Raw genomic sequence first — 26,702 nt, forward strand, 5'->3', positions numbered from 1 at the left:
AAGAAGGGAGCATAGGCTGAAGACCACACTATTGAACAGAAATTCTTCCAGTCCAACCCTTTGCAACTTTCAAAGATGATGTGTATGTGAGTGGGATTGGGAGGGTGGTGGGTGCGGATGGCTGGCAGTAGCAATTGCCTCTCGTGCCATCTTTCACTATACTGCAGACTATATTTCACTATATTACAGACTCTTTTTATATCATCAGATTAATGCCTGTTTTATTGCTACAGCATTTATGCAAATTTATCAAATTTTGTATAAAATGAGTCTCGTCAGGGAAGAAGCAACTTCCGTCTTGTACATGTGCCTTGACTGTGCCTCTGCATATGTTTGCTGTATTTTGGTAGAGTTAGGTTGGTTGATTTGTTTTGTGGCCTCTCAGCACTACTGAAAACTACTGGGTATTGAAAAATTGTCTAGTGTCCAGGGAAAAAATTTATGTGGAGGGAAAGACTGAGAATCCTACTTTTTGCCTCCTAATATTTTGGTCTGGAATTAGGTTTGTTTATAAAATTAGTATTGGATTGTAGATATTCCTTCTGCTACTAAGTTCTATTTCCTAGTGATTAGTGCATATTTTCTATTATACGTAAATTGGGTAAATTGATCCCTTTGACATCATCGTCTACAAATGATTCCTATGAATACCTTTAAGAATATGTTAGAATACATTTTTTATGACCTAGAGTTGCCACTGCTTCAAACTCAGATGGTATGCTAATATCGGGATTTATATTTTGGTATCACACTCGAAATTTTGACAGGCAGATGCTAAACTCAGTCACATGGGAGAAACTAAGATGAAAAGCAGGTATTTGCATTTTAGCAATGAGAGAAGCAAATCTTATCAGAGACCTTCTCCCATGTGGAGCTGATTCCTTGGAATCTGTTAAGAATTCGTCTCAAAATTAGAAACAAACGTTTACTTTTAGGTACATGTTTGTACAGTGGTTTGATTATTAAATCTTGTCTTAATTAGGCAGAATGAAGCCCAGAAAACTTCAAAGTTCAAAGCTGATCTTTCTATATTAACCCCTCTCAGCTTGGGTGTTTAGATTACTCAAGCAGGTCTCCAGTTGGCTTTTTTCCAAGTATGTATTCCATATGTTCAATCAAGATGGCATATGCACATTGGGTATTCTCCAGATTTTGAAAATATTTCACCTGCCCTCAATTGTCTAAGTGAACAAAGAAGAATCTTATTAAACAAAATACTGAATCTCTAAATATTCTAAAGTATTCACAATAGAACCATCAAGAAATGATTGCTACTCTTCACCCTTCCCCAGGAAGTAATGAAAAGATTTATTTCATATTAAATGAGGGCCATAAATTAGATTTCAAAAGATAAGTTTCTGGATAATAATATATTTATGGGTACTGTAACCATTTGGTGTACCCACTGATGAGAAATAACCACAGAAACTTTAACTTGTGTCACTTTTTTCCTTTTATCATGGATGAACCGTTACTGAATCCATTCAAACTGGAGTCAAATAGTTGGCATCTTAAAAACATGGCCCCTACTCTGGATACTTACTTTAGCAGAAAGTATAGGCACACATGAAGACAGAGGTGTGCAAATGGACATATTTAAAAACATCTTTTCCTTTTATTCCTTAATAGTTCTTCTTTGAGGAATTTAGGGAAGCAAAAATTGGAGTGAGAGCAAAGAAAAAATAAGTAGGTTTATTTCTAAACTTACATCGTATTAAATATGATTGGCCTTCCTGGTATGAAATTTTTAATGATATATTTGAATTGCTAATAATCCTTAGAAGAATTAGAAGGAAACCTATACTTTTCAGAGCATAGTTTATACGATTGACTAATTAAATTTTAAAGATTTTCTCATATCTTACTATTATTTGAATGCATTTATGAAAGCATTCATGCTTGTTATAAGTATGCAATGTAAATGCTATTAATCATGCTAAATAATTTACCTACCTGTTGCCTGATATTTTAATAACATTTACATGGGAAATTGGTGTGTTGTGAGAGTTATTTTAAGCCTCATTTGATTATGGTGCAAGTGCTCAGTAGCTTAGCAGAAATATCCCTGGCATGGATTTATATAGTATTTATATTGTTATATCTACCAGTAAATAATGGGCAAGCTAGAAAGATGAGTGGAAAGCCTGTCAGAATGATTTATCTCTGCTCATCAGTTTGAATATTCTATTTTTGCTGAAACTGTTTTGAGAAGCTTAACCATAAGAAAATGATGGCTTAAACTATTTGTTCTTTTGGTTTTTTGAGACACTTAAAAAATTGAGATGCATTAAAGAATTTATATTACTAATATATGGTACATTGATATGATGATGACTTGTGAGCCTTTTCAGAAAACCAAGTATATGGTTGGTTTTAAACTAGTACATGATAGTATAAAGTAGCATCAAAAGAGGACTGTTACTTTTGCCAGTATCTTTGTTTTTGTTTTTGTTTTGAGGAAGATTAGCCCTGAGCTAACATCCACCACAAATCCTCCTCTTTTTGCTGAGGAAGATTGGCCCTGAGCTAACATCCATGCCCATGCTCCTCTACTTTATACGTGGGACACCTGCCATAACATAGCTTGATAAGCAGTGCATAGGTCTGCACCCGGGATCCAAACTGGTGAACCCTGGGCCACTGAAACAGAGTGTACGAAGTTAATCACTGCACCACCAGGCTGGTCCCATCTTTGTTTTTTTACTGGAAGAAAAAAATGGTTTCTAAGATAAAATTTTCCCTGTAAATACAAGAGAGCAAACCAAAAAACAACAAAGTATTGGTAATTTTCTTCTGAGCCTATTTCCGTTTTAAATATTGCCACAGATTTTCTGATAAAATAATACTTTGATGAAAACAAAACACAAGGCAGTTACTTGGACATTTTTATTATTTTGACGGAGTATTCTGACCACTGCCTAATTAGTAAAAGGGCAAATCTCTAGTGACATCACTATCTGAATGGGATATAGAAATTTTCCCAAGTATCTTTAGCATTTTTGTTGTAAGATAATTTGACATAGATCTCTGCCCCCCACCCAATGACAACCTTATTCTTTGGATTATTTCTTTGTTAGAGCATTAATAGAATAGTATTAATTCATGCCTAATATTTTCTATTTTAACCAGAATTTTAATACCTTTTCTAACACCTATGTTTTTCATATTCATTCTATCAAATCCATATGAGCAGAAATTTTAAGAAACTTCTTTCTTCATTCAGTATTTATTTGAATGAAATACTACTATGCATGTATCCATTTAGCAAATCATATTGAATTCTTACTTTGTGCCAGACACTATTTTAGGCACTAAGAAAAGAACATTCAGTGTCTGCATGGAGCTTACAGTGTGGGGAGCTAGAGAGTGAAATACTCAAGTAAACAATAGTACGATGTATTAAGTATTAGGTTAGGGGACATGAGGAAGGAATTTTCTTTGAGTAAATAAGACTTAAGACTTGTTTCATTACCTCTCTGGGTTATCTTGTCCTTTTTACATTTTTTCTTTTGTGTCTATTTACCTTTCTTCCTTTTTTTCTTTCTTTCTAATATGCTCTGTGATGAATATCTTATGCATTCCTATGACTGGATATCAGCCAACACTTTAAAAAAACCCCCACGTAAATCATGAGATGATATCTTATATATGTCAAGGTTCACTCTAGATATAAGTATTTATTATATATTTATTACTATGATACTTAGGCATTTTGACATGAGTGCTATTTTATCATAATAAAAATATATCTAAGACAAGACCAGTAAAAGGGAGGTCAAGCAGATGTCCTGTCTTGCCCTTATTAAAACAGGTAGATATTATGTCTGACAAGCAAGGCATGAATATAATTATGCTCAAATGCTGGAGCAGAGCAAATGGGGAGCTTTCATTAGTTTTTGGAAGAGAATTTGACCCTTTGTTTCAGTGGTATCTGTTGTATTCCTTTTCTTGACTTTATTTTCTAACATAAATGTTACATATTCCCCATAGCCCCTCATGATTCATACCCACTCCTTGTCGCTGATCATCCATCCACAGCAACCCAGGGGAGTATACTCTTTCATGCCTGTGGTCACATACAAACATAGCATGCATATGTGTGTGTGTGTGTTCTTTTTGTCCATATAAAGTATCCGTGAAGGCAGTTCTAAAATAGAACTATTTGTTTACTATTGAGCAAAGTGTATATTTTCTCAAGGAGATGAACTTGAAGAACAACTATATAGACATGTGCATTCCAAAAAGTTTATATTTTGTAAGTCACACTTCATATTATCAAACAAGTAAACATTTCATATTAAATTTATTTTAATAAAGATAATTCTATCCATGGCTTACTTGTGGGAAGATTAAAATTTTAAGTATAATTAGATGAGGACCATATACTAATCTCTGCTTTTTTGCTGCACCTCGTTCTCCTAGTGTATCTTTCCCTCCCCTTCTTTTATGCACTGTGCATCTTTCCAGCACCTTCTCCATAGATACCTTAGGGATAGGATCATTTAAATAATACCAGCTCCCTTTTATATGTAGGATCTGCTGTGAGCTGTGACACCTTGCTAACCTAGCATTCTTATGTATATTGTCTCTTCAAACTTAACAACTCACTTTTCTTAAAAATCAAGAAAGTTAATGTTAAAGGGCTTAAGTAAGTTGACTAAGGTGACAGGGCTAGCAGTTGACAGAGCTGGAATTCCAAAATAGGTTGTATGACACAAAAGCCTGTCCTTAACTTAAACTTGTGCTTATGACTTCAGTGTTGTTGTTATCACGAATCAACAGACAAGATTTTCCTAGTTTTATTTTTGCCAAAAAATAGAAAACTTTCAACTAAAAACAAAGCAAACAAAGAAAAAATGAGAGTCGTCTTATTTTTTTTTGGTATTGGTTTAGATTTGCCAAGATGAAGAAATCCACTTTCCTGACCCTTCTTCCCAACTTTCCACACATTGCCCTCCATCCATTTATTCACTTGGAAGTCTTTTTCACATGGACCTGATTGTGGGATATTCAGGTATCCTGTTGGACTATAAGCTTTCCAACAGTGCGGTGTGAATGCAGTACAGAGCCAGCTACAGCCAGGCCACGTTTTTGTTCCTTTCTCACATGTTGTCACATTGCCATATTTTTTAGGTTGGGCAAACATTTTCTCTCAGGAGTTCTGAGCAAGCCTGAAGCTGAAAGTCTACTGACTTCATCAAGTTCAACTGAAATGCAAATGCTGGCATCTCATCTATGGGTGGTTGAAAAATGCCTTGTTTTAAGTTTTGAAAAATGGATGAGTAGAAACTTGAACTGGGCTTTCATTTAGGAAAGTAGGCATTACCATTGTCAGGTTTAATTTCTCTCTATCCATTTGACAGCCTGTTTCCATGCAGAGTCTTTAATCACCAATTTAGGATTGCATTTTGCCCATTAGATGGATAGTATGTCCAAAAACTTTAGCAAGCATTGAAAGGCAGACTTAATTTTCTAACAGTAAAAAGCCTCCTAGATTATTTATCTATCTATAGAGGTTTATAAAAGAAACTTTGACTTTACCCTTAAATAGATGCTATTTTGACATGATTAGCCCAATGTAAATAGATCCGTGTAGGTATGTATTGGGCTTCGAAAACCACTTACGCTGCAATACCGGCTTATATCACCACAGAGAATTCATATAGAAACATTTCACTATATAATTACAAGTTGATGGTTTATAATATACAGAAAATGGCTTGTTGCTTTATTATTAGATGTGATGAAATCCTGTGTTTGGAAAAGAAACTAAATGACCATTTCAGTGGATTAATGTGTAACATTCATAAACGTTCCCAGTGCTGCTTTCATAACTTGAAGACCAAGGGAAGGCCCTCGACCTTTCCTTTTCACTCTGCACTGTTAATCTAGTCAGAGACGCTTTTACTGAATGAGAAAAACAATAGTTGGACATGACTATGAGGTAAGAAAATAGGGGAAAGCAAAACGTCTGGGGAATTAAACCATGTGAGTAGTTTGACTGATGTTGATTCCAGGCAGTTCAAAGGGAGAGGGAAGCTAAATAATTTGGTTGTTTCCCAACCTTGACAAATAGTTTCATTTGACAGAATGAAATAATTAAGTCTTACTAAGGAATTTTTAATATAGCTAAGTGATTTGTAGACATGAAAACCACCAATGTGTAGCAGTCTCTTTGTTACAGATTTTGGTTGCTTTTAAGTTCCTTATTTTAGAGTTTTTTCCCCCTGTATCTTTCTGCTCTTTCTCCAACTACTTATGAAATCTGAGGGATTATAGTGACCCTGAAATGCCATATGGTCTGGAGTATTCCCATTCCTTCTGGCAGAACTGAATCCAGGGCTATGCTCCCATATCCTAAATGTACCGTTACTCTTTTGCTATCAACTTAGTTCTATCAGCCAGCAATGAAAACTCGCTTCTAAAAAATAATTTCCTGGCGTGAAATAATTGATGATGTTCCATAAAGATTTAGTAGCAACTATTATGCTGTATACTGAATATGAAAATAAAGAGGGCATATTATTTCCTTTGAAAGACTCATAGACCTGCAAACAGATAATTCTAATCAAGTATAGTTCTACATAATGCAAAGCTCATGTGAACTGCAAAATCTAGAATGCTTGATAGACTTTCCAAGAGAAGTTCCTGATGTCCTACACAATTATTTATTAGTTTTGCAACTTTGGTCAAAGTGTTGAACCTCTTTGTCCAATAATTCTCTAATTTTCACATTTTAGAGGTTTATAATGGGGATCACATGAGAGGATGTACTGAAAGTGCTTTGTAAACATGGTGAGAAATACTGAAATCTAACACAGTATTTATATTCTTATATAGCACTAATGGTTCTATTTTCCTTATTCTGTTAATGAAAATGGTTGTCTGGAAGTGCTAAAATATTTCCAAAACACACATTTCCCACTTCTCTCAATTTTGCATGAAGCTACTTTGTTGTAAACCAAACCACTAAACTTCATTCCAGCTCTCTCTTGCGTCTTTGTATTCATCGTGAAGCAGACCTTGTTTTCTCTTTGGAACAATATTTTGGTTAGTTATTGAATTTTTTATTGAGGTATAATTTACACACAGTAAAATTTATTCCTTATGCTGTACAGTTCAATGAGTTTTGACAAATGCATGTCGTCATATAATTGCCACATTCAAGATATAGAACAGTTCCCTAAACTTTCAGAATTCCCTTGTGCTGCTCCTTTGTAGTCAGTTCCTACTCCTACCTCCAACCCCTGGCAAAGTAGTTGAATTTTTGACCATGTAGGGAACATGAAACAAATCACAAGTGTGAAGGATGGTGTATTTTAACAGCATGCAGACATCAGCCCTACATGATCTAAACCATAGAATGTTCAAGCAAGAAGGGACATAAGGGATTATTTTCAGGAGTCACAAGCTGACAGTCTATGGACCAGATCCATTCTATTGAATTGCTGTCTTTGGCCTGGCTGGTGTCCTAAAAAGCATTCAAATTATTGGTCAACCTTTAAAAATAGAAAGATTTCAAATACAAACCTGGATTTCTGGCATTGTCTGAAAAATTAAAAAGTCTGGCCGCACTGGGCTCACATTTCCATGTGGCAATTAATGTCTGGGGTTTACTCTTAGCTGCCCATTTTAAATAGGGCTTACACTGCTGTCCAGTTTACCAAAGCAAGAGATTGATGAATGAGAAGGAAGAGAGATGTTTATGAGTCAAGTGACTGGAAGATCATTGATCCTATCTGTTCTGAGACACAGTCCAAAATTACCAAGGGTTTGCAAAAAAAATAATGAGGGCTTTCCACACTGTGCCTCTACTCTTTTACCCTTAAAGAGCGAAGAAGGAAAACTTTAAAAGAAAGTGTACTGTCAACTGAGGATTGCGAAGGCAATAATCTGGGAAAAATCCTATTATGTAATATGAAAGGACATAAAATTACACAGTGCTGTAAAAGAAGGAAAATAGCTCATTTGTGTTCTAGTTAAGAAAAGCCCCTAAGAGCTCTTGTTACACTCTACTGCTGAGGATTTTATGTTCTGAAAGGTCAGTCTTCCTGTCTCCACTTTTGCCTACCTAAATCCAATCTTCTATAGCAGCCAGGGTGATCATTTATAAATGCAAATCAAGTCATGTCAAAGGCTTGCTTAGAGCTCCCCAGTGGCTCCTCATTGTTTGTAGGATAAAATCCAAACATCTTTATGTGGCCTACAAGGCTGCTGTGATCTGACTCTTGCCCCCCTCACTGACCTCATCTCCTACTCCCTTCCCTTCCTCATTGAGCTAGAGCCAGGTTAGCCCCTTCATCGGTCTGCAGGGAATCTCATTCCATCTCCAGCAGTTGTGCTAGCCACAGTTCTGTATGGAATGTTCAACTTCCAGGTCTTCTCATGACTTGACCTTGGAGTCTCTCTCAGCTCAAACTTCACCTCTTCAGAGGGGCCTTCCCTGCCCATCCAAATTGGACACAGACACTCACCCTTCCGCCATCATTCCCTATCACGTCAAGTTCCACTCTCCATATGCTTATTTTCTGTTCTGCCCTCTGAGAGCCTGGATCTTGCCTAACTGACCACTCTTCCCAGGACCTGGCATATAGTAAGTGCTCAATAAAAATGGTTGACTGAATGAAAGAGTGAGTGGGTAACTTTCTCAAACTAGCTGGGAAGAAGAAAGTTTCGGTCTCCTTTCCAGAAGTGAACAATTATTTAATTTATTGAAATGTTAGCGTGTTTTGAGAGTCCGTAAAAGGACATTTTAATTAAGCATCATTTAGACAATCATTTAGAGTTATAAAGATAAACAAGTTTTTATTAAGAATTCACTTGGTCCCTGGATTAATTTTATATCTGTTCATTATTGGCAAGAAAGGATGTTTTTCAGTTTAGACTTTTAATTTATGTGGATAATGAACCAATATTTAGAAAATCTTTCTCTCTTGTTATTTAATTTTGGTTCTGGTTATTTCTCTAAAATACACGGAAGTGAAATGACATGGACTATTTTGGCTTGAGGCGGAGTTCTTCTCTAAGCGGACCTCTCGATTTGAAAGCCCTCCAAGCTCTGCGTGTTGTTTTTCAGAACAGTTGGTACATACCTAATCTATTTGTGAATTGAAACAGAATTTTATCATTATTTTTAAATCTAGTTTCCTTGGAGCTTAAGGGAAAAGTTTGAATTTCCGAAAGAAGAATTTTACATTTATTTAAAATTAAAGATAAAAAACAAAAAAAAAACTTGTGCTATTGCCATTTCCCAAGTAAAATCTGTCTTAAAAATTGAGGCAAAATAAAACAGTGATGAGTTGGGTTGAAGGTCATTTTACATAGTTTAATAATCACATTCAAACACTTGTGCTTAATGGTTTGTTGACAATTTCAGAAAATCAGATGTCTACCAGAAACAGATTTACTCCTTATACACTCTTGTTCATAGTTGCCATTCCAAATCTGAAGATACCTGTGTGGACCTGAAGGATTTACGTGGAAAAAATTAAAAATATAGATTTTAAAGATATTTTATTCAGCAGCATTTATGCTTATGCTGACTTCTAGACTTGTATCAAACAGTGTAACTTAGAAATGAGCTTAATGTGCTAAATGTATAAAGGTTAGCTGCATAGCCTGTAAATATTATTTTATGAATTTTACATAATTTGCCAATAGAATATATTTCTCTATTCTACATGTGTGTATATATGCACCATATGCCAATAGGATATATTTTACATCATTTGCCAATAAAACATATGATACATGGAATATAAAACATTGAAATTATGGACTTGCTATAATTATGACCCTAGCAGGGATTGATAAGAATTGAAGAATTTAGTTGCAAGACTTGAAGGTGTTAGAAATTCGGATAAATTACCATGCTATCTGGCTTATAGAGTATCTGTGTGAGTGTATATAAGCCCGTGAGTTACAAACACAGAATGGTCCTAGATTGCCTGCTGCATTCTTAGAGTTCGGGACGATTGCAGTACAGTAGCATGGAGAATACAGAGACACCCTGACGGATGAGTAAGAGCACAGATGAAAGGGAAGGAGAAGTTGCACAGCCGTCATCTTCTTCATCTCAGCTGGGTTCCCCACCAAAGTAACTCACCTGGTGTCAGACGAATGACACACGGTGTGTTTTGCAGATGGGGCCTCAGCCGAGATTCACACAGGCTTGCACATTTATCTGTCACACAGATGTTTTGTCTTGTGTTTTCTAGCCAGCAAGGCAACAGCTCAACTTTGCTGGGGGATCACCTCCAGATGTTCAACCAAAGAGAGACCTTGCTACCCCACTGAGAGTAAGCAGACAGCTCTTCCCTGCATCTGGGGCCACTCAGCAGCAGTACAAATTAGAAAAGGGTTAGCCCATACTGTCTTTGTAATGGTCACGTTTGTAGTTCAAAAACATGTAGAACACCACATAATCCGAATACTGCATTTCCTAGTAAATAGTCAGAAACTTACAAATAACACCAAGTAAGTTGAAAAAAAAAGTCTGAAATAAATCAAACCTGGCAGGCAGGTTTTCTGTGACTATTGTTTGTAGATTTTCCCTGCTGATGTTAATTGCTAGTTTTTCCACTCTGGCAAATTTGACTCTTTGAACAAAAACAGCTTTAGTCAAATACCTAAAATAAAATAAGAAGTCTAGGTTAACTCCATCTATGCATTTATATTGGCTCCAGGAGAACACATTTCTCTCTTTTGTATTCTGTGAGACTCCACAAAGAGCACATTTTATTCTCAAGATGATAAAAAGTGGTAGTTATTGTTCATGCAGACACTGGCATTTGCTTCATAACCTAGGAAGAAATGTGTCAAAGCATTGTTACTAAGCATTAATTAAGTCTTCAGATATTCATAAAAAAGATGAGTGAAAGAGAAAACAGGATAAATTCTAGATTTTTGACTTGTGCAATTGGGTACTGCTGTTTACTCAGATGAGAAGAATTAGGTGAGCAATTCATCTGAGTGGGATGCGAATAAAGGTTATCTTTGAGCTATTTAAAGTTTATGATACCTATTAGATATTCTGGATCTAAGCGAAGATGTTAAGGAAGCAGCTGAATATGCAAGTTTGGAGCTTGGGGAGACATTGGAATTGTTTATATTAATTCACTTCTCATCAGAATATAGCTGTGTCAGAGGAGAATGCAGAGTAGAAGGGTATAAAAAGTTCTAGGTTTCTTATCTTTTTTGGAGATGACTCAGCTTCTCTTGGGCATGAAATTCCTTCTTTTTATAAAATAAGTGAAGATTGTTATTAGAAATTTTTCAACTGCAGCATTTTATATCCATTTGATCTCCTCTCATAAGTTACTGTTTTATGTCAAGAAACATTTCTTTCACAAAGCATTAAGGAATTCTGCCTTTGAAAGAAGATCATTTTGCCATTTGGCCTTCTTGTCCGGTTATCACAGCATCATTCATTCTGGCATTTTTCTCCCTCGTATTTCCTTTAGTACATCAGAGGTACATGAAGCCAAAGGAACTGGCTGGAACAAATGGCATTGTTTCTTTATTCCACACTGAAAATTGTTATACACAGTTTCATATACACATCTGTGTCAGCAAGGTTGTAAATACTGACCAAATTTGATTCATGGACTAAATGATATGATTTCTGGATACTTCAGTGATCTCAGACATACATTAACAGATCAGATTTTGGAAGGTTTTCTGCTAAAATATACCTATGATATATTCTGTACACTTGGTGTTTTGTCAGTATTAGAGATTTTCTTTGACATACTTGCTATATATGGGAAATTATATTCCAGTAAATTAAGATACCAACAGTTTGGTCCTTGCCTGCACCAACACTGCTAATTATCAGTCTCTTGCTTTCAAAGATGCTGTCATTTTGTCTTGGTATCCTTTCTAAAATGCTTCACCTTCACTGACACCTATTAATATCCTATTTAAATTGCCACTGGATTTAGCACTTATGCAGTCATTATCAACTTTAACAAGAGAGATAATTTCAGCCAAACAGTGTGGATGAAAGCCTAATTGGTATGAATTTTAGAAAGAATGGGAAAATAGAAATGAAGACAATGGAGAGAAATAACTCAAGGAGTTTTACTGTGAAGAGAGGTACATAATGGTGTGGGAGGAGGGTGGTCAAGGGAGGTCTTGTACACTGAAGGGTACAAATGAGAGTATTTCAGCAGAGAGGGGAAATGTGTGCTGGAGGACAGAGTGGATAATTGCACGAGTGGATAGGATCCAGGGCATAAGTGGAGGGATTGACTGAGATAGGAGTGCAGACATTGCTTGCAAAGAAACAGGAGGAAGGGTGAATGGGACAGCTTGGTAAATGTGATGGTAGCAGGATGCTGAATGTCTCTTCTGAGGATTCTATTTTCTCAGTGAAATAAGAAGCAAAGGTATCAGCAGGGAAAGAGGAAAAGGTCTGAATATGAGAGGCTTGAGGAGAGAGGAGGTAGTTTGAAATAGTCATTGAAAGAGTGGGCGTGAATTAACTAGAGAAATGTAGTAGGGCTGTCAGGCACCACCAGGGCCTATTTGAGGGTTATGATCATGAATTTGAAGAGAAACACTTAGCATGATTGTATTTTGTTTGTTTCCTAGCTTATTCAGTTGCTTGGGTTTGGCAGAGATTTAGTATTAACCAATGTTAGAAGTCTTATTTGTCCAGTAAAATTCATATTGAATAGGGTGGGAGAGTTGAAGGTAATGTAAGGGAGTGATTTTTAATGATGGAGAGTGGAACCTAGTCTAGCAAGGAGGGAAGTGAAGGAATGAGGAGTGATGGGCAGTGAGAATGTGGTGGGTGCCATAGGTTATAAGACCCTCCAGAGCTGAGGAATGATTGGGGTCAGAATGTGAGAATGAACCAGAAGAAGGGAATAATGTTTGAAATTGAGATTTAGGAGAGTGTACAGTTACCAGTAAAGATCAGGGGTAGGATTTGATCACAACCTTGCGAGCTGAGGTAGATGGAGGACAAGACCATGGGAGGTTAGGAGGTCAAGGCACTGAGACACCGTGCTGGAACTGGGACTGGGAAGGAGACGAATAGCAACAGAAACGTCTGTTTACTTAGCAGGTGGTATTTGTAGCTTCCTCTTGGTTATTAAATACTCCCTGTAGTCAAACATCCCGAAGCTGGATAAGATGCAGTCACCCCTCAGTAAGCAGAGACTTTTGACATGGCATTTCCTGGACACTGGTCATGTGCTCTCTGGCTGGCCTTTCATGAATGGCCCTCAGTTCCTGTCCTGTGGCCACACATCCCATATAGTTTCTTTCTCTTGTCCTCACAGAGGCTCTTATGGGCAGGATCTTTTGAACGCCTCTCAGAGGTATCTTCTTGACTCACAACTGTCCTTAGCTCTCCAGCTCTGATGAGCTAGCTCTCATGAACTTTAACAGCCAAGCTCTGGTAGTAAGAAGGAGAGTTTCTACAGCTCAGGAAGCATCCATCAGATGAACTGCAACAATATTCTTAACGGTAGTCACTCTGAGGGGCTCTTGCAGAATCCTTCACCTGCCTAATACCAACAAGAGCCTCTGACCTGCTCTTTCCTGTCGTCCGAGGTGAATGATGAAGGCAAGGTTTGCAGGATCGACTGATGACATGAAGAGCTGATTAGTATTTAGAATTAGTACAAAAGTCTTGCAAATAATTTCCCGAAAAGTACTTTAAGACATTTAAAGCATGATGGGAATAGTCTCCTTATGCTGACTGCCCAGGAACAATAAAGGGAATTAATATTTCAATTTGCCTTCTTCAATTTGATATGAATTTTGATTAGTATATGTTCTCTTAGCTTGATCATGTCTAACTTAGGATTGGTGATGTTTAGGTCTTATATGTAGTTTATCCTAAGTTATATTTTATTTCTCTAGAATCTTATTCTCAACCCAAATATAATATCACCTGTGTCACTCTCTCCAACATCATCTTCCAGCATTCTCTCCTCGTCTTCCTGTGCTCAAACTCCACTGGGCTTTCAACTGCTCAAATGTACTCTTATAACACTCCGTGTTTCTTTCTTATTTATTTGCCGTACTTGAAAATAAGAATAAGTTTATTTATCTATTTGGTGCCTTTCTGACACACTAAACCATAAGCTCCATGAGGGCAGGGTACTTGCTGTTTTCCCGATGCTTAGTATATATTGTCTTGAATACAGTTGGCACTCAGTAAATATCTTTTGAACAAATGAATGAAAACTCTCAATATTTCTACCTAGAGTGAAATTGAAGGGTTTCATCAGTGTGTGCAGGGTCATTTGAGGTTATGTGGACTGGAGGAATGTCTATAAGCCTAAAGAGGTTATCATGCTCTTCAAAGTTTGAGTACTTGTGTATTCTAACTTTAAAGCATGTGTTTAGTAATAAAAACATAGTTAGGTGTGAGTGGAAGGTAAACCTGAATTTTACATAGAAAAATCTGTATTCATGTATTTGTTCATTTTTAGTGGTGGGATTCCGTGCGCTGCTTGTTACAATAATTGGCATATTGCTTACATGGGCACTGACTCAGCAGAAAACTCTAACCACCCTTGAAAACACAGTTCAGGATCTGCAGATGATCAGTCAATAGCGTCATTGTCAAATAAAACAGAAGGCCTATGTGAGATGAAATCAACTTGAGAATTTTTCTCCATTCATTGAGATTTTATAACTACGGTAACTTGCTATTGTTTAAGTTAGGTATGTTGTCAGTTATCTTTTTTAATCATTGAACAGTTAATTTATACACTTCTGAAGATTGTGATTTGACTAACAAAATAAATATAAGGTCTAAACAATAATTTTCAAATTGAAAATAATTCCTTATTTCTTTCCTGTTATTCAATTTCCATTTAGATATGTTCATAAAACATTTTTAGTGCTGTTAAAAAAAAATTTTTTTAATCCTGAATCTGTTTAAAATTTAGCATTTCTAATTCAGTATTTCCATGTTTTGCAAGTATATATAAAGAGATGTTTTGTCATTTGACCATTTATGTATAGGAAAATTAGACAAGAAGGACTAATTAGCATTTGTGCTAGAGTGGTTGACATTTGTTGAAGAATGAGATTATGGAAGTTTTTCATTACCTTTTCATTCTTTCCATTACATTTTCTCTTTTAAGGAAAATAGTCTCAGGTTTATTTGTATTAAATTGACTCAGTATAACCTGTCATTGTGGAAGTTTCATGATTTCCATAGAAAAAATGTATTATTTACCTTTTTCCCACCATTTTCTAAGTGTAGTAGAGAGTAATCATTTAAAAAAGAAAACAAAAAAACTTAAAGACCTCATTCCCTGCCTACTACACGAATACAATATCAAAATGATGGGACTGCTTCAGATTTACTATTACTGAGGAGTTTGCTGCATACAAATTCATTCTGAAATTGATGTTCAGAGATTAGAAATCAGAGTATATTGAAGTAGAGTCATTATAAATCAAAGTGTATTTTGCTGCTCTGTTCCCACCAAGAACTACTGAATTTTGAACCCCTGAACACTCTCTTCTAGCTACTTTCGAAATCTATTGAACAACTGAAGCAACCAGGCAGTCACCTCGAGGAAGCAGAGGAAGAGCTTCAGGGGGACCAGGCGATGCAGGAAGACAGAGCGCCCTCTAGTGGCAACAGCACTAGGAGCGACAGCAGTGCTTGTGTGGATGACACACTGGGACAAGTTGGGGCTGTGAAGGTCAAGGAGGAACCAGTGGACAGTGATGAAGATGCTCAGATCCAGGAAATGGAATCTGGGGAGCAGGCTGCTTTTATGCAACAGGTAATAGGCAAAGATTTAGCTCCAGGATTTGTAATTAAAGTCATTATCTGAACGTGAAATGCATTGCAGGTTTTGGTAAATGGATATTGTTTCCTATCCGTTTGCATCTCTGAACAATTTGATTTTAGTGTTTAAGGAGTCTAACTAATGCAGATATATCTATATAGAGATCTCTCTAGATAATGATCTCTATATAGATACTAAGGTTTCACTGAAACTCCACTGCTAAGGAAAACCTGTTACACTAAAATTATACTACATGAGTATCCAAGTAATTAACAGGCTTTAAATTCATCCCAAAGCCTGATCCATGAATTACTTCTAAGGAAAACGAACATACTGTTGTTTTTAGTTTATATGTTGAGATCAGTGACTGCTGGATATAGTTTCCCAGTCTGATCAATGAAACATTCTATTAGTTCCTGATTTTTTTTGATATGTAGAATTTAATTTTCACATTGTTGTACATAATGTATCATACTACAGTCTTGAACACTGTTACAGGTAGTCTGCCCCTTCCTTCCTCTCTCTTTTTTGTTAAGTGAAATGTTCTGGTTACCATGCCAATAGTTCTAGGTTATTGTATAGATTGCAATTGAAAATATTAGGAATAGAGGTGGTTTTAAATATATAAATGCAAAGTACAGCACTATTTTAAATATTACATTGTCTCATCTAGCACTGCTCATATTACGTTTATCTTGTGTTATTTGATGATACTGTCTATTGAAAAAGATCAAATGAAGCAGATGCAAATGTTGGCAAAAAGTAATAAGCAGCATTATGGTCCAATCAGATACTATATTGTATCTACAATTGTAGAAAACACAGTAACAGTATGATTATTATCTGATATGAAGTCAAAATTATGTTTAAAAGAAGAAGTGTATCATATTTTATAATCATTATCACTAGGATCTGTTAAGTATAATTCCATAATGACACGGCATATACCACATCATTTTGGCAAATAAAAAATTAGGAAAGTTAGGCTTAACAAAAGAATCTACTTGTACATAATGCACCTTCAGAAGGACTTTGTCCTTTGATGCTATGAAATACAAACAACTTTGAAGGCAACAGAAGACTGTGTTTATTTAAGTCAGTTCTTTGTCAGGTTCCTGCTGTTCTCCTACAGAAAGCTGATTCCACGAGCCTGAACAGGAAATGCCTTGTGGAAACAGGAAGTCCAAGTGATTCATGTACTGAGGAATGTAGGGGGAAAAAAAACGGAGGATAGTGTTTTACTCTTTCTGTTTTTAAAGGGCACTCTATGAATTGATTTATTGTCTAAGAAAATAACACCACAAGCAGGGAAATTGTTAAGGAAGCTTTTCACTGGAACATTTCCTTCATACTCCCTTTTGATATGTTTACCTTGTTTCATAGGTTTACTTTTGTTAAGCTAGTTAAAGATTCGTTGTATTAAGACCCCTTTAATATGGATAATCCAAATTGACCTAGAATCTTTGTGAGGTTTTTTTCTATTAAAATATTTATATTTCTAAATCCAAGGTATTTTAACGTATAGTATCCTGTTTCAAAGGAGATATAGCAGTTTTGCCAAATGTAGACATTGTACAACTGTATGTTATTGGCACGTGTTGTTTACATTTTGCTGTGACATTTAAAAATATTTCTTATAAAAGGTTACTGCTAAAGATACATTATCCTTTTTTAAAAAGTCTCCATTCAAATTAAATTAACATAACTAGAAGTTAGAAAGTTTAAAACTTTTCCATATAATGAAAGTCCTTCTGATAATTTGACAAATAGCTATAATAGACAACACTTCCTATTACCAACATATTTTGGTTAATATATTCCTTCAGATTAAAATGACTTTTTGTCAGTTGTTTTGCATTAAAAATATGGCATTCCTAAGATAAAATTGTATATTTTTTCCATCTCATAAATATTCATTTTCTTTAAAGTCTTTTTTCAATCTCATAAAAAAGGGATAGTGCATCTTTTAAAATACATTTTATTTGGGGAGGAACATGTGGCTAAGCAGACTTTTGTATAATATAACTTCAAAGATATGTAATCACAAACAAAAAAACTATTTTTTATAATGTCATTTGAGAGAGCTTCATCAGTACAGTTGGTGGACGTTAATTGTTTGAATTTGATAATCTCTGAATTTAATCAAGAAACTACCTGGAACCAGTGAAAAGGAAAGCTGGACTTAAATAATTTTAGAACTAATTGATAAATGTCTCTTTTAAAATCTACTGTATTTATTATAATTTACACCCTTGAAGGTGATCTCTTGTTTTGTGTTGTAAATATATTGTTTGTATGTTTCCTTCTTGCCTTCTGTTATAAGTCTCTTCCTTTCTCAAATAAAGTTTTTTTTAAAAGATCCCCTTTCATACATATGGCTTTGTGTAAACTTGCTATATTTAATCGAATTCGAAGCTTATTCACTAGGTCTCATATACCAAAATATATTGCCATTCTTTGATGAAACAAGAAAATAAAGATATTTTGAGCAGTTACTTCTAATGCCATTAAAAATAATAATTCCAACAATAATGATTTTAAACTGTTTACATCAGCCATTATCAAATAACAAACACAGGTAAAATTTGTTGCATTTTCATTTTCCCAGTGTGGCCTTTTTCATGATATATTATCATCTTTGATGTCAACCTCTAAATATAAAATTTTATATAAATAGATGTCAGTTCTTAACTTTGCTCAACTTAAAAAATTATTTTTAAAAATGCTAACATAATCCCTTGACTATAACAAGCACTCAATAAATATTAAAATGAATAATTTTCCATGTATGATAATAGTTATACCTATTACAGTGAGAGCTGGACCTACAAGTATAAAGTGACAGTACATAAATTTAAAGAGAAAAGAGTAATTAAATGATCTCCCCTTATATGGAAACAACTATGATACTAGTGTGAAGAAAAAGGAGCCTCAGATCCAGGGAACCTGGACCATACACATCCCATGGGCCATCACTACCTTGTTCCTCTTCTGGGCAGTGCTGGCAAAACCTATCAGTCAGTACTTCCTAATGTGTTACATGTATTTGGTTCAATAGGTTAAAAATAATTGTTTTATATTCTTTAAGGCCTTTTATCTAAACTTTAACAGTGTCATGCAAGTTAAAGTTACTCCAACACAACAATATTGCATTAGGTTGTTAAGAATTCTGGAGCTACTATCATTGACTATTACAAAATGGATTGTCATTCCATAATTCCATAAATATGATAATTTGGTCAGAATTGTGGAAATACCATTGGTGCTAGTCATAATTTCCTGAAAATTGCCTTTGCCCTATAAAATTACAAGATTAACCTCAGTACTAGAGATCCTCAAAAAAGAGTTGGAGGAATCAACTCCAGTGGTTTTATACTGTATATGTGATTTCCAAAGTGTAAAGTTGTTGTTTTAATAAAAAGCATCAATCTCATGTTAGAAACGTTTTCTTCAGAAAAATAGTTTTTGCCAGGACTTGCAATAACTAACCATTAGATTTCCTCTTCTGGCAACAAAAAGCCACCTTCTTGGTGAAGGTGGCCGCTGGAATGAAGACTACTACTTTTCACAGATGTGAGATAGGCAGTTTTTAAGAGATTTTTGTGTTGTTTCATTTTTTTTTTCTAAAGGATGTTAAAAAGGAATTCAGACACTAAACATATTTTTGAAACCTAGTACTCACCAGATTCATAGGTAGACAACAGTATTTTTTTTTTTTAACTTGGCATTTCTTTGTGATTTTTTCAGTAATGGAAGCATACAACTGTGGGTGTATAATTGTGGGTTAACAATGATAAGTAATCAAGGTCTACAAATTATAACCAGTTATAATCGGGATCTTGGAGATGCAAGAAAAGGAGTTTGAGAGGTAGATTATCTTCTCCTTTATTATTGATAATTCCTCCAACTGTGTTTTAAAGGGAAAGTATGGGAGGGCCATCAATGAACTCAGGCAAATAAAACAGGATATTGGGAATGTGACTTTTCAGAACTTAATCTATTTAGATTTTAAATGATTTCTATTCTGATTTTATAATAACTTCTTTAAAGCTTGTAAATTGTAGGGTTTAGACAATGCAATTTTTTGGGACCATCTTGATTTGCAAAAAGACTTTTAATTATTGTAAACATAAAATATATTAGATATTGTTGTAGGCACTTTACATCTATTAACTCATTTAGTCCTCACAGCAACCTTATAGGGGAGGTATTATTGTCCTATGGTAGAGATGAGGGCACTGGGACACAGAGAAGTTAAATAAAATCAAGGCCACCCAGTTACTGACAGTCTAGCTCCAATTTGAACCCAGGCACGCCAGCACCAGAGCCCTTGTTCTCAACCTTTACCACCATGCTGTATTGTGCAACAATTCTTTTTAATGTCCAAGATTATTAAATCATTACTATTCTCTCTCTCTCTCAGCCCATAGGCATTTCCAAACTGTTTTGAGCCACTTTTTTCTTTTAAGCATTGCTATAAATTAGGAGATTAGGACTCTGTTTTTCTAATTCACCAAAGAGAAATCTAATTCTTTTACACATTCTGTTCAACCAATTTGAATCATGAAAATTTGTGAGTTTCTTTTTTCTGACCAGAGCCAGTCCTGGGATGGGGTGAAACAGAGTGTCTGCACTTGGGATTAACTTTCTAGGGGAAAGGAAGCGAAGAGAGTTCAGCCAGGTCACAGCTCTCCTTCACTGCTTCTTAGCTTCAGTCCCCAACCTAGGCTAAGAGACTCCAATTTCTAAGCTTTTAAAAAAACTTTGTTTTACCTATCAAGGATGCACTTGATAATCGTGATCATTTTGACCTAAAATAGTCTGCATCAAATGTTGTGAAAAGGAAAAATAGGGACATTTGTCTCGACTTCTAGACCTCCTCGGTGGTTTTCCAATTGAAAGGTGCATAAAAATCCTCTTGAGGGCAGCCGTTGACAATTCAGATTCTGACCACACCCCCCAGAGGTTCTGGGTCTGTCGTCCTGACAGGGAGCCCAGGAATCTACATTTTTCAAATCCTTTGGGAGAGTCTGATTCAGAAACAGTGTTCTAGAGATGGCCAGGGGCCCAGAACCACTTCCTGAAGTATGGCCTGGTTTTCAATAGCCTTTACCTAATATCCTTGGATTCTCTTGATTCATCATTTTCAAAAGAGACTGTCTCATCTTTGTCGTATATTGTTCTATTTTGTCTGCATTTTAACTCAACTATAGGTTACTCTCACTACATTTATTGCAATTACTTTTTTATAGTTTGTCCTTTTTGCTTATTTCTCTCTTCTAATTTAAATAATTTCTTAGCCTATTTATGGAGCATTAATTTGCCAAGACTTGGCAAATTATTTTTCTTCACAAGTTCCGAGCTATTTGTTTTATGTTGTTTTTTGTTTTTTTTAATTGAGATAACATTCATATAACATAAAATTCACCCTTTTAACCATTTTAAAATGTACAATTTATTGGTTTTTAGAATAGTCATAATGCTATGCAGCCATCACCACTATCTAATTCTAGAACATTTGATCGACTCAAAGAAATCCTGTACCAGTTAAGCAGTCAATCCACATTCCCCCTCCCTCTAACCCTGGCAACCACTAATCTATTTTGTCTCTATGGATTTGCCTATTGTGGGCATTTCATATAAATGGAATCATACATTATGTGGCCTTTTGTGTGTCTGGGTTCTTTCACTTCACATAACATTTTCAAGGTTCATCCACATTATAGCGTGTATCAGTACTTCATTCTTCTTATGGCTGAATAATATTCCATTGTATGAATATACTATATTTCATTTATCCATTCATCAGTTGATGGACACTTGAATTGTTTCACATTTTGGCTATTATGAGTAATGCTGCTATGAACATTTATGTACAGGTTTTTGTGTTAACATCTGTTTTCAATTCTCTTGGGTATATACCTAGGAGGGAAATTGCTGGGTCATATGGTAACTCTGTTTAACTCTTTCAGAACTGCCAAATTGTTTTCCACAGTGGCTGAATTATTTTACATTCCCTCTAGCAGTGTATGAGGGGTTCCAGTTTCTCCACATCGTCTCCCACACTTGTTATTTTCCGTGTTTGTTTTTTTTTAATTGTAGCCATCCAGTGGCTGTGAAGTACTAGCTCATTGTTGTTTTGGTTTCCATCTCACTGATGATTAATGACGTTAAGCGTCTTTTCATTTACTTATTGGACATTTGTACATCTTCTTTGGAGAAATATCTATCCAACTTTTTTGCCCATCATTTAATTGGCTTGTTTATCTTTTAGTTGTTGAGTTGTAAGAGTTTTTAAATATATTCTAGATACCAAAGCATTATCAGATATATGAGTTGCAAATATTTTCTCTCATTCTGTGGGTTGTCTTTACATTTTCTTGGTAGTGCCCTTTGATGCACAAACATTTTTAATCTTGTTGAAGTCTAATATATCTACTTTTTCTTTTGTTGCTTATGCTTTTGGTGTCATACTTAAGAAATGATTGCCTATTCCATTGTCACAAAGATTTACACCTACATTTCCTTCTAAGAGTTTTATAATTGTAGCACTTACTTTTAGGTCTTTGATCCATTTTGAGTTAAACACATTGTTTGTTTAAAAAACATTCTTCCATGCATTTGAGTTATTTTTAAACAGATAAGAATTTAGTGATTGTTGGACTCCATTTTCTCATGCATTATCTCCATTTTCCTTATTTTTCATTGATTTTGGTCTTGTTTCTCTGCCATTTCTGTTACTGTCTCTTGCTGCTTCCTAGCTTTTGATGCTGCTGCTTCTTTTTTTCACAGTGAATCATTTAAATGTTATAATCTTGATGTTTATTATATGTAATATAAACTGATGAAAACATTAATTTTATTTTTCCTTTTTTCTGGTGACCTTTAAAAACTAAATCAGAGTTATTTTTCTTCATGTATATGGTTTTAGAATTCTACTGGTTACTTGTTTTTACTTATCTCTACTTTGCACTTAAATTCTATGTTGAACTAATGATCGTGACTTTGCTTTAATATTTGAGCCTCTGTTGACAGATTTTCTGCAAAGACCCATATATTTGTACTGTCCAAACTGGTAGCCATGTGTATCTATTGAGAATTTAAAATGTGACTGGTATGGGGGCTGGCCCAGTGGCATAGTGGTTAATTCTCATGCTCTGCTTTGGTGGCCCAGGGTTTGCGGGTTCAGATCCTGGGTGCAGATCTATACACTGCTCATGAAGCACATGCTGTGGTGGTGTCCCACATACAAAATGGAGGAGGACTGGCACAGATGTTAGCTCAGGGCCAATCTTCCTCACACATACACAAAAAAAAGTGACTGGTATTGAATTGAGATATGCCATAAGTGTAAAATATGTACCAGATTTCAAAGACATAGTATAAAAAGTATTTTGGGGCTGGCCCCATGGCCTAGAGATTAAGTTCAGCTAGCTCTGCTTTGGTTTGCAAGTTTGGATCCCAGGTGTGGACATACACCACTTGTCAGCCATGCTGTGGTGTCAACGCATATATAAAATAGAGGAAGATTGGTACAGATGTTAGCTCAGAGCTAATCTTCCTCTAGCAAAAAAAGAAAAGAGTAAGATTGGCAGCAGATGTTAGGTCAGAGGTATCTTCCTCTGGAAGAAAAAGAAAATATGTATATATGTGTGTATATGTTTACACCTAAGTAATAATGATGTATATTGATTACAAATTAAAATGATAATATCTTAAATATATTAGGTTATATAACATTATTAAAACTATTCTTACCTGTTTTCTTTTACTTTATTAATGTGGCTATTAGCAAATTTAAGCTTGTATATGTGGCTTGCATTTGTGGCTCCCCTTACATTTGCTATCGTAGAATGCTGCTTTACATCACCCTCCTTCTCATTTTATGTTATGTTAATAGATAGATCTCACTACATCATTTTGGAAATAGGTGGGCTGTAAAATCTAAACAAATGAATATATGCTCTTGCCAACAATTTTCTGCTGCTGTTACTTAGTCTGACAAAGAGGTGTAAAATGTTAGCGTTAGAAGAGATCTGTGGCATCTTAGTGGTTTAAGGGTTTAAAGATCTCTTTCGTCATTACCTTATACAACTCAAAGTCTATCAAATGTTTTATTAATACTATCAGTTGTAAGGACAATTCACCTATTGCTCCACTCTCATCTCAAAGTCAGTAAATTCATCGTCTGTAAAGTGTGCTGTTTTTTCCTGCTCTTCCATTTCTGTCAATGGAACCGCATTTAGACACTGGGATGGATGATCATGAAATCATCTTTGATTATCTCCTCTCCTTTATCTCTTATAAGCAGTTGGAACCCCTATTTCTGATTTCAAGCCATCACATCTCTTCTCTTTCTCTTTGGCTCTGCTTTCCCTAGTCACAACCTTAATTAACACTAAAACAAATTGATTCTTTTATCATTGCAATAGCCTCCTTCCACATCAGTTGATCTTTATACTAATTCAGTTATCTTCCTGTAAAATACCAATACCATTTTTCCATTCTTTATAGCAGAACCTACAATATTATCTTCCTAATTGTTTCATCTAAATGCTATCATGGAGTTACAGCCCTCATAATTCAACCTTTATACTCTCACCAAGCTCTCATCCCTCCCAATCTTTTTTTTTTTTTTTTTGAGGAAGATTAGCCCTGAGCTAACTACTGCCAATCCTCCTCTTTTTGCTGAGGAAGACTGGCCCTGAGCTAACATCCATGCCCGTCTTCCTGTACTTTATATGTGGGACGCCTACCACAACATGGCGTGCCAAGGGGTGCCATGTCTGCACCCGGGATCCGAACTGGCAAACCCCAGGCCGCCGAAGCAGACCGTGCGCACTTAACTGCTGCACCACCGGCCAGCCCAGCTCCCAAGCTAACTTAATCACTTAAAATGCATAGCAAATTTCCAGCTTGGGGCTCCAAAATCACAAGTTTCATCAAGCTCTTTTCCCTATCTGGAAAGCCTTTTACTTCCTTTTCCAAACCTTACTCTCCTTTCCCCTTTATGCCATCTCTGATTTCTCCAACCCACCCAAACTCTTCAATCAACTAGGAATTAGTTACATACAATTTACTATGTAATTTTTCTTTAATCATTACCTGTATGTCATATCTTTTTGCCTTTGGAAGCCAGGGAAAATATGTTACAGTGTTCCTAGCACCACACAAGGAACCTGTGAAGACTCAATGAAACTCAGTTGAGTGATTTTTGTTTTACTTTTCTCTTATTCAGATTTCCTAATGGCTAAAGGACCTTTTCTTCCATTTTATGAATACAGGCTCACTTTCGTTTTCTCTGTAAAATGTACAATCATTTTTTACTTGTTGGACTATTTCTTGTGCTGAATGTCCATCTTAGTAATATTTTCTTTAAGCTGGCTCTAGTAATAATAGTTACTATTTAATTTTCATTTCCAGCCAGGGGTAAATGATGGAAATTTTTTTCTTGATGAATTTGTTATTTGCTATTACCAAAACTGAATTGATTTTTCATAATTTATGTTCTATATGAGTCATTTATAATTACTTCTATTATAATATCTGACATTTTTAGATAAAAATACAGTATATCAAATAATTTTCATGTTCTCTTTATAGTATTAATTTTTCTATATCCATGTATTCTATAGATAATTTTTGAAAGTTGGAGCTTGAAAAGAAGACAAAAGATTCACATTAATCTTAGAGAGTGAATCAGCTTCATCTTTATGCATATTTAAATAAAGAAAACTATTACTGAACATAGAAATTGATGTGTTGTTCTGACTACTTATGTATCAAACTTGAAGAGCGGCAATTCTCGGTGACTTTGAGATCCATGTGTGGAACTGCCTTAAAGATGTAACCACCTGTTGGTTACAATGCTGATTCTAGAGTTGGACTGCAGGAATTCCAACTTTATCATCGACTAGCAACTCCACCTGCAGCAAATCACTTAATTCTGCCAAGCCTCAGTTTACTTATTTGTTAAATATGATTAACAGTTGTACTTATTTTGTTGGGGTATTGTGCGGTTTAAATGGATTAGTCTAAATAACATAAAATGTGCTAGCAAAATTCATGCAGAGTAAACATTAGCAATTGTTATTCATATCATTATTGATAATATTAGTAAGAACTTCTTGGAAATTTAGTAACTTTCTTCTCTTTGGTAGGAACATATCTCACACTCAATTTCACTTTTTAATAATGAATAACTTTCTTGTCAGTAAGTAAAAAGCCTTAGAACAGTACTTTTTCCTGTCCGAGCAGGCATAGAAAATGGCAATATATATTCAGTCTAGGTCACTGCAGGAGGAGTTTAGAATTGATTCGAGTGCAACCTTTTCATGACTCCTGGGGCGTTACCAGGTTGGGCTGTTCCTTGGGAGACCCTGTGAATACATTCTTCTTCTTCCTCTCCACTTCCTTTCCTTCTATCTCCTTTTCCCTCCCATAAAAAGAACCACATTTTTTTTTAAAACCAGATTCAACTAAGGATTCATCAAATTTAAGCCAACTCTAAGTATGAATGATCAACACGATCTTCATTCCAAAGAATGTGTTAAGAAAATATATCGATCAGGAAGAGGGTCTTCAGACGAGCTCTGTCTATGCCCAGCTCCCCTCTAACATTTATTCCCACCCCATTATCAGCACCAGGAAGCAAAACTCAGAGAACTGGCCTTACCTCATAGCCTACAAGGGATTCTCTTGTCACATTTGCTTTGGGATCTGCCTTTCTTTGGAGTCAGCATGAAATAAAGTACTAAACTTTTCTGTGTCTTTGCTTTTTAACACATGATCTGAGACTCTTGTCTTTTCCGGGAGGGGTGGGGGCGTGGAAGGGGAGCAGCGAGGATTTTTTCTATCTCCAGTTTGGTGAATGTTAAACTCATTCCATCTGGGACCAAGAAATCCTGCAATGATTTCTTGATCTTAAGTAAA

General features: G+C 35.5%; 1 protein-coding gene across 45 annotated transcripts in view; it reads left to right on the top strand.

Annotated features, from left to right (window-relative positions):
- HDAC9 (histone deacetylase 9) overlaps positions 1-26,702 on the top strand; it is an 866,113-nt gene that overhangs the window by 525,860 nt on the left and 313,551 nt on the right. For 27 of the 45 annotated variants that reach the window (XR_011503369.1, XM_070509723.1, XM_070509733.1 and 24 more), the window contains one exon: positions 15,501-15,764. Coding sequence is in view for 44 of the 45 variants with exons in the window: in XM_070509723.1 (XP_070365824.1) it covers positions 15,501-15,764 (264 nt within the window). In the remaining variant the exon portion in view is untranslated. Of the gene's footprint in view, positions 1-15,500; positions 18,132-26,702 lie in introns of those variants that run through there. The other 18 variants (XM_070509860.1, XM_070509828.1, XM_070509866.1 and 15 more) reach the window with 1 other exon arrangement.

This window comes from Equus asinus, chromosome 1 (genome assembly GCF_041296235.1).
Source record: "Equus asinus isolate D_3611 breed Donkey chromosome 1, EquAss-T2T_v2, whole genome shotgun sequence".
NCBI lineage: Eukaryota > Metazoa > Chordata > Mammalia > Perissodactyla > Equidae > Equus > Equus asinus.